Below are 14,828 nucleotides of genomic sequence, written 5' to 3' on the forward strand. Positions count from 1 at the left end.
TGTTTCGCCGGCTGCTCCCCTCAGCAGTGTCTTCGATCCATCTACCGATTCTGTTCCCTGCTCTGTCTCTGGTGACTTCTCTCACCGCCCCCACCCCACACACCTCTGGCTTGTATCCCAGTTCTTGTATATGTAAATAAATCTTAAAAAAAAATCATTGGATCCAGGCTGATATGGAAGAAGTTTGCATTCCTTGAGTCACTGATTAGAAAGGGCAGGTAGAGATGATCTGAGATGTGTTTGTATTAGCTACTGTGTGAGATCAACATAAAATTCAATAGTGCAGCAAATAATCCCAGACAGACTACAGCAACATTCTGTATTAATCAACAACTACATATCATGAAGCAGGGTTTCTGCACTTGGGGAGTGTAGCAAAAGGAATTAGGGTTTTACTTTCTGGTATAGAGTAGTTAGATATTAGATAATATCTAATATAGATATTAGATAATGTTTCTATTAAGATATTAGATCTCTTCTGGCCTCCCCGGTGGTGCAGTGGGTTGAGTGCAGTGCTGTGAAGCTGTCTGCAACCTCTGCAGTGCCAGTTCGATTCCTGGCCAGCCAGGGAGCAACCAACATGGTGCAGCAGACCTCTCCTGTCTCACCCCCTGCTCCCCTCAGCAGTGTATTTCGGTCCTTCTGCCTTTTCTTCTCCCTGCTCTGTCTCTGGTAAATTCTCTCACCCTCCCGCGCCTCTGGCTTGTACCCCAGTGCTTGTGTAAATAAATAAATCTTTAGAAAAATATTAGATTTCTTCATTTAAACATTTGTAATATGTATTTTTGAACATCTACACATAGCACCTAATTTCACGTTACTATTAGTGTGTTATAGGCTCAAAGCTGTGGCTAGGACTTGGGGGGGAGGGATTCTTACCCTGAAGAATTTATATATAGTTGAGAAGTCAAGATTAAAGACAATATATATGATCCCCAAACCCCAAAGTAATTTCTGTTTCCTTTGCCTAGCATTTTGCCTGGGCCCTTCTAGTAATTCTATAATTCCACAATTAATCTTACAATGTAATCTTACAATTATAGGCTGTAAGATTCTTTAGGAACCGCCCATCGCTCCTAATTCATTGCCAAATACTGTAGGTAAGTGCTCTATAAACATTAATTAGCAGTATAAAAAAGCATCTGCAGGTAAGCATGACGAGTGCCATTTAACAATGATTACAGCACTGGATATTCAGGATGACCTCAACATCATGAACCCTTTAACAAACGAATGTGAAGCATTCCAGCTTGGTAACCTATGGATTCTGGAGTTAGACGCTTGGATTTGAATCCTACTCTGCTAGTTATTAATCAGGTGATCTCAAACTACGAGCACTTACTTTCTGAGGCCTCATTTCAAATGTAAAAGGAAACTCTTACTCTTGTTTGTGGTGAGAATTGAGTTAATAGATGCAACATGTTTAGAAAATTGCGGGGCACCCGCTAAATAATTTCTAAGTGTAAACGATTATTTAATATCAATCCCGTGCCTCTTTCCTGAAATTGTTAGGGGGAAAGGCAAAATGACAATGTTTTTGTCAGTCCACATGTCTTTTGCTTCAATAACAGAGTCGTCATTATGTGTATTCAGTAAACTGTAGTCATTAAGTGTCTACATTTGACACAATTTTTTTCACACGGTACAGTTTAGGCAACTAGGGCTCAAGTTTAAAGGTACGCAGGATACTGAGGTCATACACTACTCATTTTTGCTCTTTCTGGGATCCATGCCTCCAAGGACGAACACTTGCTTCATAAGCGAAGCACCTTTCCCTTCTTTACGGAATGGAAACAAGGTGCAGCAATGCCCCAACCTTACAGGAATGCAGCAACTCCTGGCCGCCAGAAACCCTAGTGCGCAGGCGCAGCTCGCGCCCCAGCGCTCTCCGCTTGGCGCGTGACAGCCGTGCATTCCACCCTACCCCCAACCGGGTCTTATTGCGCACGCGCAGTCCTACTCCACGCCCCCACCCCACCCCACGTGCACGTGCGCGTTCGCGGCCTCTCACCCTTCCGCGGAGGGCGCGCGTCCTGGAAAATTCCACATCCCAGCTAGCTCCACCTATGCGCCTTCTCTGGGCCGCTGGCTCTTCACTCAATCCCGACGGCCTTTGCGCGAACAAAATGGCAGCCCCCATGCCGCGGGGGGTGTCTTGCTTATCCAGGGCTTTAGGATGGTGGTCTCGGCAGGTGGGTAGGGGCAGGACGAGTAGGGACCGAAGGAGGAGAACAGAGTAGAGGGACACACTCACTTTGTGGTTGTCCTTGGTGTGTGTGGACGATCAGCGTCACACCTAGGTTAGGGAAGAGTTTGAGGTAGACCGGATCCAACTACTGACTTAAGTAGCCTAGTGGAAGAGCATGGGTAGGGCCTCGCGTTGTCCGGATTTAACTATGGTCTGGGTCTCCTGGTGGGAAAGAAGCAATGGTTTGGAAGGTGAACTCACTTCTTCTAAATGCCCTAAATTGAACAGTAGCTGGTAAGGAGGGAGCCCCGTTTTGTCACTGTACCTGCTTGAACATGGTCAGCCAAGAGAAATGACCTTTAGTCAGCTTTTTGATCATTTTGGACCTAGAACAACAGAATAAGGTTTACAGTGAGGTTCCTAAAAAGAATAATGAGCAGGTTATAATCTCAGTAAATACAGAGAAGATGCCAAGAAGAGGAATTAGGTGTTTTTAATAATAATCCATTCACTTCATTTTAGGTTGCCCATCAGACTGAAGGTTTTTTTTCAGAGCAGAAACCTTGCTTTAACCAACTCTACATCCTCAGGAATTGGCATAGTCCTGTCCGATGTAAATTACTAAAGGAAAACCGTTAGTAAATGTTGAGTGGTGTTAGTAAGGGTTGCTTACTGGCTTCTAGTAAAACACATCTATAACTGCTAAGATTGTAACACACTTCTCCCCCATGATTTATGACTTTATTCTCTTTCCTGTATCATCCTTTGGGTGTGACCTTTCTATCTTTGTTTAGAATTTTTTTTTTTTTTTTTTAAGAGGCATGTTTTATTTATTTATTTGTTTGTTTGTTTGTTTTGTTTATACATGCACTGGGTACAGTCAGAAGCGCGGGAGGGTGAGAGAATTCACCAGAGCCAGAGTGGGGAGCAGAGCAGGCAGAAGGACCGAGGTACACTGCTGAGGGGAGCAGCGGGCGGCAGGAGAGGTCTGCGGGCCATGTGGGACCCTCCTCCGGTGGCCGGGGAGCAGCCGGGGATCGAACCTGCGCCACCGGGGAGGCCTGTTTAGAATGTTTTTCAAGAAGGTAGATTTTTATTTCCAGGGCAATTAACCTTTTCCTGCCCTTTCAGCCAGTCCTGGTGACTCAGTCCACAGCTGTAGTTCCAGTGAGAACTAAAAAACGTTTCACACCTCCTGCTTATGAACCTAAGTATAAATCGGAAAAGGAGTATTTAGAGCATGCCCGGAAAGCAGGAGTGGTCATTCCTCCTGAACGTTTGGACCGTCCTTTACATCTGGCTTGTACAGGTGAGATGCGATATTCTAAGACCCTGATTAAATACCCTTTTGCCAGAGATCTTCTGGAAGGTGGAATGATTTGCACCATGATTTTGTTTTCACATTATTCCTAGTAGGCAGGGTGGAATGTCTGCAGACAGAGGCTCTCAGATATTTATTCTTTTTTTTCCCCCTAACGAGACAGAATTCCCCCTATATAGAAGTCTTTTATATCCAAGAGCCTCTCAATTTTATATGATCTCAAGATGACTTTTTCCCAATCTTTCAATGTTTTCTTATTTTTCTCCTTATCATTACAGCTGGTATCTTTGATGCCTATGTTCCTCCTGAGGGTGATGCACGCGTATCCTCTCTTTCAAAGGAAGGACTGGCACAGAAAACTGAGCGGTTGAAGAAGAACGTGGCATCAAAATTGTCGTAGGTATCTGAGACAACTGGGAGTGTATATTGTGTAAAAATTTCTTGTTGCCATTTTATTCCAAAAAGAACCATCTTGGGGGCCTCCCTGGTGGCGCAGCGGTTGAGTACTGGGTTGCGAGGCTGCCCGCAGCCTCTGCAGCACCGGTTCGATCCCCGGCAGCTCCCCGGCCACCAGAGGAGGGTCCCACATGGCGCGCAGACCTCTCCTGCCGCCCGCTGCTCCCCTCAGCAGTGTACTTCGGTCCTTCTGCCTGCTCTGCTCCCTGCTCTGGCTCTGGTGAATTCTCTCACCCTCCCACACTTCCGACTGTACCCAGTGATTGTATAAATAAATAAATAAATCTAAAAAAAAAAAAAAAAGAACCATCTTGGGTTAATTTTGTGTTGGCTCTAAGTCCCTTGATAATTAAAAAATATTTTCTCTCTGTAATAGTTTGTAGATAATGTAGAATAACATGGGCAGTCAGATTCTTAGCATCTCTGCCTTTTTTTTTTTTTTTTGAAGATTTATTTATTTATGCATACAAGAACTGGGGTATAGGCCAGAGGTGTGGGAGGTGAGAGGATCACCAAAGTCAGAGAGGGGAACAGAACAGGCAGACTGACTGAAATACACTGCTGAGGGGAGCAGCGGGCAAGTCAGGAGAGGTCTGCTGCGCTTTATGGGTCTCCTCCATGGCTGGAGATCGAACTCATGCTTCAGTGGCTGCGGATAGCTTCATAGACTGCGTCTTAACCCCTTGCACCACCAGGGAGGCCTAGCATCTCTACCTTTATTGGTAGTGTTATCACATTAGCTAGGGAGTTGAAGTTTTTAGGACACACTTTTGATCACGTATTTTATAATTTTAAATAATAAAAGAACATATTTATATGAAAAGTACTTTGGAGTTCAAACTTCAAAGAGTAAGAAAATCTAAAAAGGGTCAGGAAGACAGACTTATTCTAGGGAACTAACTGGGTTTAATTAAGTAGTAGAACCAGGACCTCCCTGGTGGCACAAGGGTTTAAGTCTCAGCACTATGAAGCTATCCGCAGCCACTGCAGCATGAGTGGCTAAGGAGCTGGCTGGGAGCTGACCCACATGGAACAGCAGACCTCTTCTGTCTCACCCTCTGTTCCCCTCAGCAGTGTATTTCAGTTGATCTGCCTGTTCTGCTCCCCACTCTGTTTCTGGTGAATCCTCTCCCCCCGCTCCCACCTTAGGCCTGCACCCCCAGCTCTTATATGAATGAAATAAATCCTTAAAAAAAAAAAAAGAGCAGAACCAAAACATTTTTCTAAGAGAGACTTTTAGTATTTGTCACTTGGGCCCTGACTACACCTAAATGATAGGTTCTTTAGGGTCATGTATAGACTTCTGTTGTGCAAGTGTATTGAGTCAGTGTTAATTCTTCATATGACCAAAATTTATTTCTCTAAATACAGGTCTTACCACACCACATTTCCTGCTTAAAACTCTGTCACGGTTCCCTATTTCCTGAAGAGTTTCAAAATCTAGATTTTTTTTTAGTGGTATTCAGGTATTTTGTTGTTTGATTCTTGCCTTCCTCTCCAGTATCATCATGTCCTAATTTTCTCATCCCAAAATTAAGCATTTCCAAACAAATTGTCAATTTCCTGACAATTACTATACCACGCTTCTACCTCTGCACAACCTGTCTTTTGCCTGAAAATGTCTTTTTCTCCTTTCTTGGTAATTCCAACTCATTCCTCAAGAACCACATGGACATGGTGTCAACTTTTAAGCCTTCCTTAACTCTTTTGGGAGCTGCCTTTGCAACTGCAGCTGTAACTGAGTATTTACTACTTCTATTAATTCTGCTGCAGTGATTTCCTTTCATGTCATGTATTATTCTCCTGGATTGTGAGCGTTGGTGCTAGGGTTAATGATGAACAAAACATATGTGGATTTATCTTAGAATTATCATCTAGGGGAAGAAAACAGTTATTAAATGATCATTGCATACAAGTAATTACAGGTACATGAAGTATGAGTGCTCTGGGAACATATGGCAGGAAAAGATAACTTGGTCTGGGAATTCAGGGAAGGCTTCCCTGAGGAAATGACATTTATAACTGAGACTTAGGGGGCCTTCCTGGTAGCCTAGGGGTTAAGTCTCAGCACTATCACCACTAAGACCTGAGTTCAATATCCAGCCAGGGAGCTAACCCACTTATCGCGCAACAGATCTCTCCTGTCTCTCCCGCTGCTCCCCACAGCAGTGTATTTCAGTAAATCTGCCTGCTCTGCTTCCCACTCTGTCTCTGGTGAATCCTCTCACCCCCTGCACCTCTGACCTACACCACAGTTTTTCTATGCAAAAAATAAATTAAAAATTTAAAAAATAAATAAAACTGAGGCCTAAAGAATTGCCTTGAAGCTGAGGGATTGGCTGGAAGTGGAAGGGTGTAATGAGGAATAACATTCTAGGGAATCAAAACAATGTAAGCAAGGAAGCAAAGATTGTAAAGGGAGTATTTTGCCAAAATTGTTTTCTGTGTCTATTGAAATGATCATGTGGTATTTGTCCTTTATTCTATTGATAAAGTATATTACATTAATTGACTTTTTTTTTAAGTTTTTTTTTTAAGATTTTGTTTTTTAAGATTTTACTTATTTTTACATAGAAGAACTGGGGTATAGGCCAGAGGTTCAGGAGTTGAGAGGATTCACCAGAGACAGAGAGGGGAACAGGACAGGCCAGATCTACTGAAATACACTGCTGAGGGGAGCAGCAGGTGAGACAGGAGAGGTCTGCTGCACCCTATGTGGGTTAGTGCCCTGGCTGGGGATCCAACTCAGGCCTTAGCATTGATAGTGCTGAGACTTGACCCCTACACCACCAGGGAGGCCCCATTAATTGACTTGAATGTAAAACTAAACTTTCATCCCTGGGATAAGTTCCACTTGATTATGGTGTCCCATCTTCTTTTTTTTTTTTTTTAAAGATTTATTTATTTATACAAGCACTGGGTACAGTCAGAAGCGTGGGAGGGTGAGAGGATTCAACAGAGCCAGAGCGGGGAGCAGAACAGGCAGACTGAGGGGAGCTGAGGGGAGCAACAGGCACAGCAGGAGAGGTCTGCTCGCCATGTGGGACCCTCACCCGGTGGCTGGGGATCGAACTGGTGCTGCAGAGGCTGCGGGCAGCTTCGCAGCCCAGCGCTCAACTGCTGCACCACCAGGGAGGCCCCCATCTTCTTTTAATTAACATTATATTAACATTATATATTCTCTCTTAATGTTAACATTTGAAAATGCTGTTGACATCAGTGTTATGTGTTACATTACCATTACTTTTCCTTCCCTGCATATTTTTTTTTCTGGAGTTAAAGTGGTTTTGTTTTGTTTTGTTTTTTAAAGATTTATTTATTTATTTATACAAGCACTGGGTACAGTCAGAAGCGTGGGAGGGTGAGAGAATTCACCAGAGCCAGAGCAGGGAGCAGAGCAGGCAGAAAGACCGAAGTACACTTGCTGAGGGGAGCAGCGGGCGGCAGTAGAGGTCTGTGCACCATGTGGGACCCTCCTCTGGTGGCGGGGGAGCAGCTGGGGATCGAACCGGCGCCTCAGAGGCTGCGGGCAGCTTCGCAACCCCACGCTCAACCACTGTGCCACCGGGGAGGCCCTAAAGTGGGTTTTTTTTTTTTTTTTTTCATTTGCTTATAGAGCCCCTGGTTGTATAAATTTTCTGTCAGTACATTGAAAACATTAAGTATTTTAATAATTTCATTTTCAAGAAGAAATCTCTCCTGAAACCTTCTTAACTGTCTCAGTTTGGGATGGTTGCTCTTTAGGCACACTGTACAGCTTGGGATCTACTTTTATCATCTTCCTAATATTCCTTCTGTCTTACTCTTGTATTTTTTCCCTATTCCTGGATCTTGTATCTTCCTCTTTCATGTTTTATCCCACTTTTTTTTTTTTTTGCTAGAATGCATTCCCCCACAGCTTTCTGAGAAAGGGTGCATGGTAGAAAATGAGATCTTGCAAATCTAACTTTGGGCTAGAATTCTGGGCTAGAAATAGTTTTTCCTCTGTTAAAAGCCCTGGACCATTGTCTTTTCAACTTCTAATGTTGCTACTTAGAAGCTCAGTGTTGTTCAGACTTTTGAGCTTTTGTTTGAAATCTGTTTTTTTGAAATCAGTGTTTTTTCTTAATGCTGATAGGGTATTTTCTTTCATTCTAGAATTCTGAAATTTCACTATGAGAGAAGCCTTGGTCTTTGTTTAGAATGATTGACTTAAGTGTGAGTTATAATATTAAATTTATAGAACTTGGCCAAGTTCTATAATTTTATTTATTTATTTTTTAAAGATTTATTTATACAAGAACTGGGGTACAGTCAGAAGCATGGGAGGGTGAGAGAATTCACTAGAGACAGAGCAGGGAGCAGAACAGGCAGACGGACCAAAGACACTGCTGAGGGGAGCAGCAGGCACGGCATGAGAGGTCTGCCGCACCATGTGGGTTTCTCCCTGGCTGGCTAGGAATCGAACCCGCACTGCAGAGGCTGTGGACAGCTTCACAGCGTGGTAGTCAACCCGCTGTGCCACCGAGGAGGCCCGAACTTGGAACATTTGAAAAACAATTATTTAATAAATGGATAGACATTAGTGGAAGTTAATGTAAGTTGTGAGTTATGGAATCTTCTTCAGAAATGATTCACATGTTTAATTTTACAGAATCCAGAAGATAAGAGAACATGATGCTAATTTTAAAATAAAGGACTTCCCTGAAAAAGCTAAGGATATCTTCATTGAGGCTCACCTTTGTTTAAATAAGTAAGTGAATTCCTTATCTTATACCCACTATAAGCAGCTGTTATTTTGAGCACAGGGTTTTTTCCTTTTTCAGGTAGAGAGTTCTGGGGTAGGAGAACTTCCTATATGGGGAGTAATTGCAGTCTGGTACTGTCTTTGATTTCTCGCCCTGCTTCTGGGAGTTTTCACCATTTGGTCTGGCTCAGCTTGACTCACAGGCGTTGGAACTTTCTGCCAAATGACTGAGATTTACTCTCAGGGCCACCAGGGAATATTGTGTCATTACTTATAGTCACCATGCTGTATATTACTTCCCTTTGACTTTATTTTATAACTGGTAGTTTATACCTTTCAACCCCCTCCACCCATTTCATCATCCTTACTCTCAATCTGTTCTCTGTATCTTTTGTTTGACTGGTTTTTTTTATTTGTTTATTTTAGATTCCACATGAGATCATATAGTATTTGACTTACTCTGTCTGACTTATTTTAGTTAGCATAATGCCCCTGAGGTCCATCTGTGTTGTCTCAAGTGGTAAGATTTCATCTTGCTTTATGCTTGAATAATGTAGTATATTGTGTGTATCACATTTTGTTTTCCCATCCATCCATCAGTGACCACTTAGGTTGTTGCCATATCTTTGCTATTGTAAATAGCTGTACTAATTATACTTATTTTAAAGTCTGTGTCTGATAAAATCTATATCTTCCACACATTTGTTTTATCTTATTTCTTTTCCTTTTGGTTTTGGTTCCTTTGAAGGTCTGAAATTTTTTTTAACAAATAGGTGTTTTTAAATTAAATTTAATATATTTTTTAAACATACAAGAACAGGGGTGTAGGCCAGAGGTGTGTGGGGTAAGAGGATTCACTAGAGACAGCGTGGGGAGCAGAACAGGCTGATCTACTAAGATACACTGCTGAGGGGAGCATCAGGCGCCACAGGAGAGGTCTGCTCCCTGGCCAGAGATCTAACTCTGGTGATAGCTTGATAGCCCTGTGTCTTTAACTCCTGCACCACCCGGGAGGCCCCCAAATAGGTGTTTTTTTAAAAAAACCAGCCAGCGCCTTTCTACTTGCTAGATTAGATGCTGTCCAATTTATGAATCTTTGAATAAAGCCAGTTAGATCTCTAAATTTATTTTGATGAATTTTTAAAAAGTCAAAGATATAATCATTTATTTAAAAATTATTTTAATAAGGGCTTTTATTTATTGTGATTAAAAATACATTTACCACTTTAGCCATTAGAAGGCATATAAATGGAAGATGGTTCTTTGTTAATTCAGCTGCTAATATCTACCTTTTAAAGGGAGAGTTTAGTGCATTTACATGATAAAGCAGTAGTTGTGCCATTTCACTATTCTCTGTGTGTCTGATAGGTTTCTTGCTCTTTGGGTATTTAGTTGACTTTTTTTATGATGTATCATAATGATTCCTTCTTTCTTTTTCTATATATTCTTGCTATCTCTGGCAGCAGCAAAGATGGAGGGGAGCTGAAGACAGGGGGACCAGAAAATACAGATGATAATCTTTTAGCTAGGTTCCAAGATGAGAGTGAAGATACAAGACCAACCTAGCTGGTACTGATGAGGTGTCCACAATAAGAGGAGATGAGATGAACTTTTGATTGCTATTTGTGTTGTGTTTCCTGCAGCACTCTAGAGCGAAAATTGTCCTCTCATGTCCCAGTGAGGTTCTGTTGTCCATCTTATGGATGTGTGGTAATTTCAGAGAAAGTTCCATCTGTTCCTGAGATTCAAACCTAACTTTACTCTGCTGTTGCATTTCAGGGGGCTCAGCTGTGTCATGTAATGGTTCATCTTTGTGTCCCTAGGACTTAGCATATTATCTGGCTTGTAGTAAGTGTGTAGAAGATGTTTATGAAAATAAATTGTTTTCCATTTTCAGGACCATTTTCAACTTTCATACAGGGCATCATGAAAAGAGGAGTCAGTGATCTATATAAATATATCTGTTTTTCTTTTCTAGCTCAGACCATGACCGACTTCATGCGTTGGTAACAGAAAACTGTTTTCCGGTAGGTTCCCATTCTCCTCAAAACTGTTTGGGCAGATTCTAGGCATCACCCCTGGGTTTCTTGAGAAGGGTCTGTTTCGAAAGTATAGGAAGTTTAAGGCAAAAGCTAAAGTGCCATTATTTTTGGCTAAGTGATAATGACTTGACATGAAAGCTGCTAAGGGCCAGTGCTACTGAATCCTTGGGCCCTCGTCAGACTGACCCTACACATGTTGCACTGCGGATTTGGCGGGCTTTCACAGGCATGTGTTGTGTGGTAACAGAGGTGTCAGGTATTTTAGAAAAGCCCCAAGAATAGGAATTTTGTGGTTTAGTTATAGCCGCTAGAACAAGAACTTGAGTTTTTATCAATTTAGCCTCATCTCCCCAGGGATGAATATAGCTAACCTACTCTTAGCGGTTTAGCCTTTATATCCCTGCAGAATCCCACCTTTCACTGGTAAAAGGTACAAGGGAGGGACATGCCGTCGACAGAAATGCACTCAGTAATTTGCAGGTTGTGACATGTATGGGAGGGATGCGGGGCGGGGGGTGTCAGGTAAGCTGGCAGTGTGGTGTGTAGTTTTTACTGATTTGATGAAGGATCCTTAGGAGGTTGGTGGGTCTTGAGTTGTGATTTAGATGAAAAGAGTTGTTGCGACGTGAGCTTGAACAGTAGATTAGTGAACACTTGGGAAGGGGAGAGAGAAAATAGGCCTTAGAAAGCATCTGGTGGGGAGTTGCATTACTGTCTCTAACATCGCAGGAAGTGGGAGCACATATGGAGCGAAGCACCAGCCTCCCTAGGGGGAGGTTAAACCCAATTGAACTTGTTCTCTGCTCTCAGGACATGGTCTGGGACATCAAATATAAGACTGTGCGCTGGAGCTTTGTCGAATCTCTAGAACCAGCCCAGGTGGTTCAAGTTCGCTGTTCCCATCTGCTGAACCAGGGCAACCTCTTTGGCCAGGTCACTGTCCGAATGCACACCCGCCAGGTAGGGGCACAGATTACTTTCCTTCTCCTTCACGCTCAGGTGGGGCACCTGCCTCTGGAATCCCAGGACTATGGGTTCTAAGGAAAGGTTCACCACAGTCTTCCTCACTGTCACTGTGCATTTCCCACAGCTGGATGTTAGCTCTGCTGACACAGGGACAGGACATGCTCGCCCACCTTGTTTCCCCTTCCTCTCCCTAGTCACACACCCTCTAGGAGTAAAGTGTTAGTTGGCTGATTTTGATTCAGAATTCTGAGGTAATTTTTTTCTACCCATGATATCTTTTGTTATGGTTGTTTCAAATATGGTTGTGTGGCAAAATCCAAAACCAAAACAAATGACTCTGAGGACTAACAGGACAGATTTGTTTTCGTTGTTATAGACTCTGGCCATCTATGATCGGTTTGGCCGGTTGATGTATGGACAAGAAGATGTGCCGAAGGATGTCCTGGAGTATGTTGTGTTTGAAAGGCACCTGACGAACCCCTATGGGAGCTGGAGAATGCATGGCAAAATTATTCCCCCATGGGCACCTCCTAAGCAGCCCATTATTAAGGTAAAACAGTTTAAATAATATAAGATTTTATAAAGCATATTCTTGGCATCCAGAGATGCTTGTATTGGGAGCCACCTAGTGGAGTGGGGAGTAATGCAGCACCAGAGGAGGACTCTCCTATTGGGGGTGGAAGTGAGGATGAATCTTTCCTGGGTCAGCCGTGGGCTTGGACGGTAGATAACTCAGCTTCCTGCTCTTTCAGACGGTGATGATCCCTGGTCCCCAGTTGAACCTGGGGGAAGATTATGAAGAGTCCCGAGGAGAGACCCATAAGTCTCAGCTAGCCTGATGGCAGAAATGGTTCCTATGAATAAGGCATGGAAACTGTGAAACTGTCCATTTCCATCGTGCTATAGAGAGAACTGCCTTTGTCTCTCCTGTCCTGCTTGGGTCTTTTCAGCAATCTCATCCTTGGCAACTGACACCATGATTGATCGCTAGGCCCAAGTGGGTGGCTGCTGTGCACAGCTGTGGACCCACAGTTTCATATATAGCTTGAGTTTAAATGAAAGACAGCACATTTCAAAGAACAGCTGACTCCTGCAGAAGGGACATTTTGGAGCAAACCGACAGACTTTTCTTTCTAATCACAGGGCATAGATCACAGAAATAAAACAACATTAGGGTGTTGGACAAATTGTGGTGGGTTCTGTACATGTCTCTTGGCTTAGGCTGGATGTAGACCAACCTTTAAATGGCAGCAGTAGAAAATAAGCTTAATCGGCAGAGTGACTTTCAGAAGATCCAAATTTGGGGAAAATTGTGTTTATAAAATATACTGTCATTAAAGAGGGTCTTTTCTTACATCCTGACTCACTGAATCTGCGTTTGTATTTCACAGAAGAATGTAAACCCAAAGAAATCATTGATTTCTCAGCCCTTGGATTGTGTTCTTAATTTTCAGCTGCATCCTGGTGTGACCCCAGGAAGCATGGGGGAAAATGGAGATCATGGGAGAGTCGATACATTTGGAAACTTGGTTCCCTGATTCCTAGCACCTCTTGGAGATGGTGACTGTTCTTTTCAGTCCTGCACTGGGAAGGCAGAAGGTACTAGCATATGAACCTGTGTAGAGTGCAATAGTCAGTCCCTTCCTTGTTCCTGAGCTCCAGCTGGACTGCCAGGAGGAGGATGCGGGATTTCATATTCTTGTGTGCCCTGCGTCACCTAAAGTGTGACAAAGCAAATCACTCTGTATCAGGTTGGCCTATAGTAGTATTGTGTTCAGCCCAACATGGGCTCCTCTTAAAAAGTCGAACCTTATTTCTCCTACTTTGTATTTTTAACCGTTGAATTTTCTTTTTTTTTTTTTTTTTTTAAAGATTTATTTATTTATTTACATAAGCACTGGGTACAGTCAGAAGCGTGGGAGGGTGAGAGAATTCACCAGAGCCAGAGCAGGGAGCAGAACAGGCAGAAGGACCGAGGTACACTGCTGAGGGGAGCAGCGGGCGGCAGGAGAGGTCTGCGCGCCATGTGGGACCCTCCTCCAGTGGCCGGGGAGCAGCCGGGGATGGAACCGGCGCTGCAGAGGGTGCGGGCAGCTTCGCAGCCCAGTGCGCAACCGCTGCACCACCGGGGAGGCCCCCGTTGAATTTTCTTTTAAGGAGTCTGTCGCTTAGGGTAAGGATGAATTTGGTCTGACCTTACCCTGAGTGGAAAGTCCAAAGAAACTAGAATCAAGTTGAGAAGAACCTACCTCAGTCTCTCTAAAATAACCATTGCAGCAAAGAGGCAAACAGGTCAGGCCTTGCCGGGGAAAGTTGATGTTTTTACAGCAATGCTGAGCATTGACTGTGGGAAGATGTGTGTGCCTAAGGAGGAGACAGCCCTGGTGGGTTAATCCAAAGCAGCCCCTTTCATCATGCTACTTAGTCTCAACCCTTTGGCTTAAAATGTACATCAGTTTGAGGCATTACTGCCCCAATGAGATTTGGTCTCATCCTATTGGCCTGAGCCCTGGATTAAGGCAAAATGAGAAGGGAAGTGCTTTGAGTGGGGTCCACAGCTATATGTGGTAAAGGGAAGTCATCTGGCGAGGGGAGGGACTCAAAGACATAGAGCATCACTAATGGGAAAATGACACATTCATATCTCTAAATATGTAAAAACAGCACTTTGGATAAACTCACCACACTCTCCTAGATCTGTCTCGTGTGGCGGTCTCTAGATAATTCTAAAGAGCAGCTAAGCAATAGCTGCCACCAGCGAGCTAGAGGATAAGTGCAATTTTCATTTCCTCAGGATCAAGTCCAGCTGAGTAAATGAACCAGATGCAGAGGATCAGGAAGGGCCAGCAGAGGCCATCTGTAGTGCCAGCCAAGGCCATCTGTAGTGCCAGCCACAGAGCTGGGCACTGGTGAGAATTAGCCAGGCCTCCTGCCCCCACTGAAGGCTGCAGTGTAGATGCCTGGGCATTTGAGTGGGCTTCATTCTTTCCATATCTTGCTACCATAACATTGAAGAAAATCACCGTAATGAATAGGCTAAAATCAACTATAATGGTCAAGCAAAAGAGTTTTTTATTTCTTTCCCTATGACTTACTTCACTACGGTGAATATAGGGACAATTTTTCTAT

At 43.4% G+C, this 14,828-nt stretch overlaps 1 protein-coding gene across 1 annotated transcript; it reads left to right on the plus strand.

Annotated features, from left to right (window-relative positions):
* Nucleotides 1-2,028: 2,028 nt before the first annotated feature.
* MRPL45 (mitochondrial ribosomal protein L45) lies at nt 2,029-13,111 on the plus strand. The gene is made up of 8 exons (XM_037494204.2): nt 2,029-2,192; nt 3,320-3,497; nt 3,788-3,905; nt 8,599-8,697; nt 10,670-10,718; nt 11,544-11,693; nt 12,076-12,249; nt 12,452-13,111. The coding sequence occupies exons 1-8, from the start codon at nt 2,067-2,069 to the stop codon at nt 12,536-12,538; spliced, it is 981 nt and encodes a 326-aa protein (XP_037350101.1). The 5' UTR covers nt 2,029-2,066; the 3' UTR covers nt 12,539-13,111.
* The last annotated feature ends 1,717 nt before the right edge of the window (nt 13,112-14,828 follow it).

The sequence above is a fragment of the Talpa occidentalis genome, unplaced genomic scaffold (genome assembly GCF_014898055.3).
Source record: "Talpa occidentalis isolate TD23 unplaced genomic scaffold, MPIMG_talOcc4v2.1 talOcc4.7, whole genome shotgun sequence".
Classification (NCBI taxonomy): domain Eukaryota; kingdom Metazoa; phylum Chordata; class Mammalia; order Eulipotyphla; family Talpidae; genus Talpa; species Talpa occidentalis.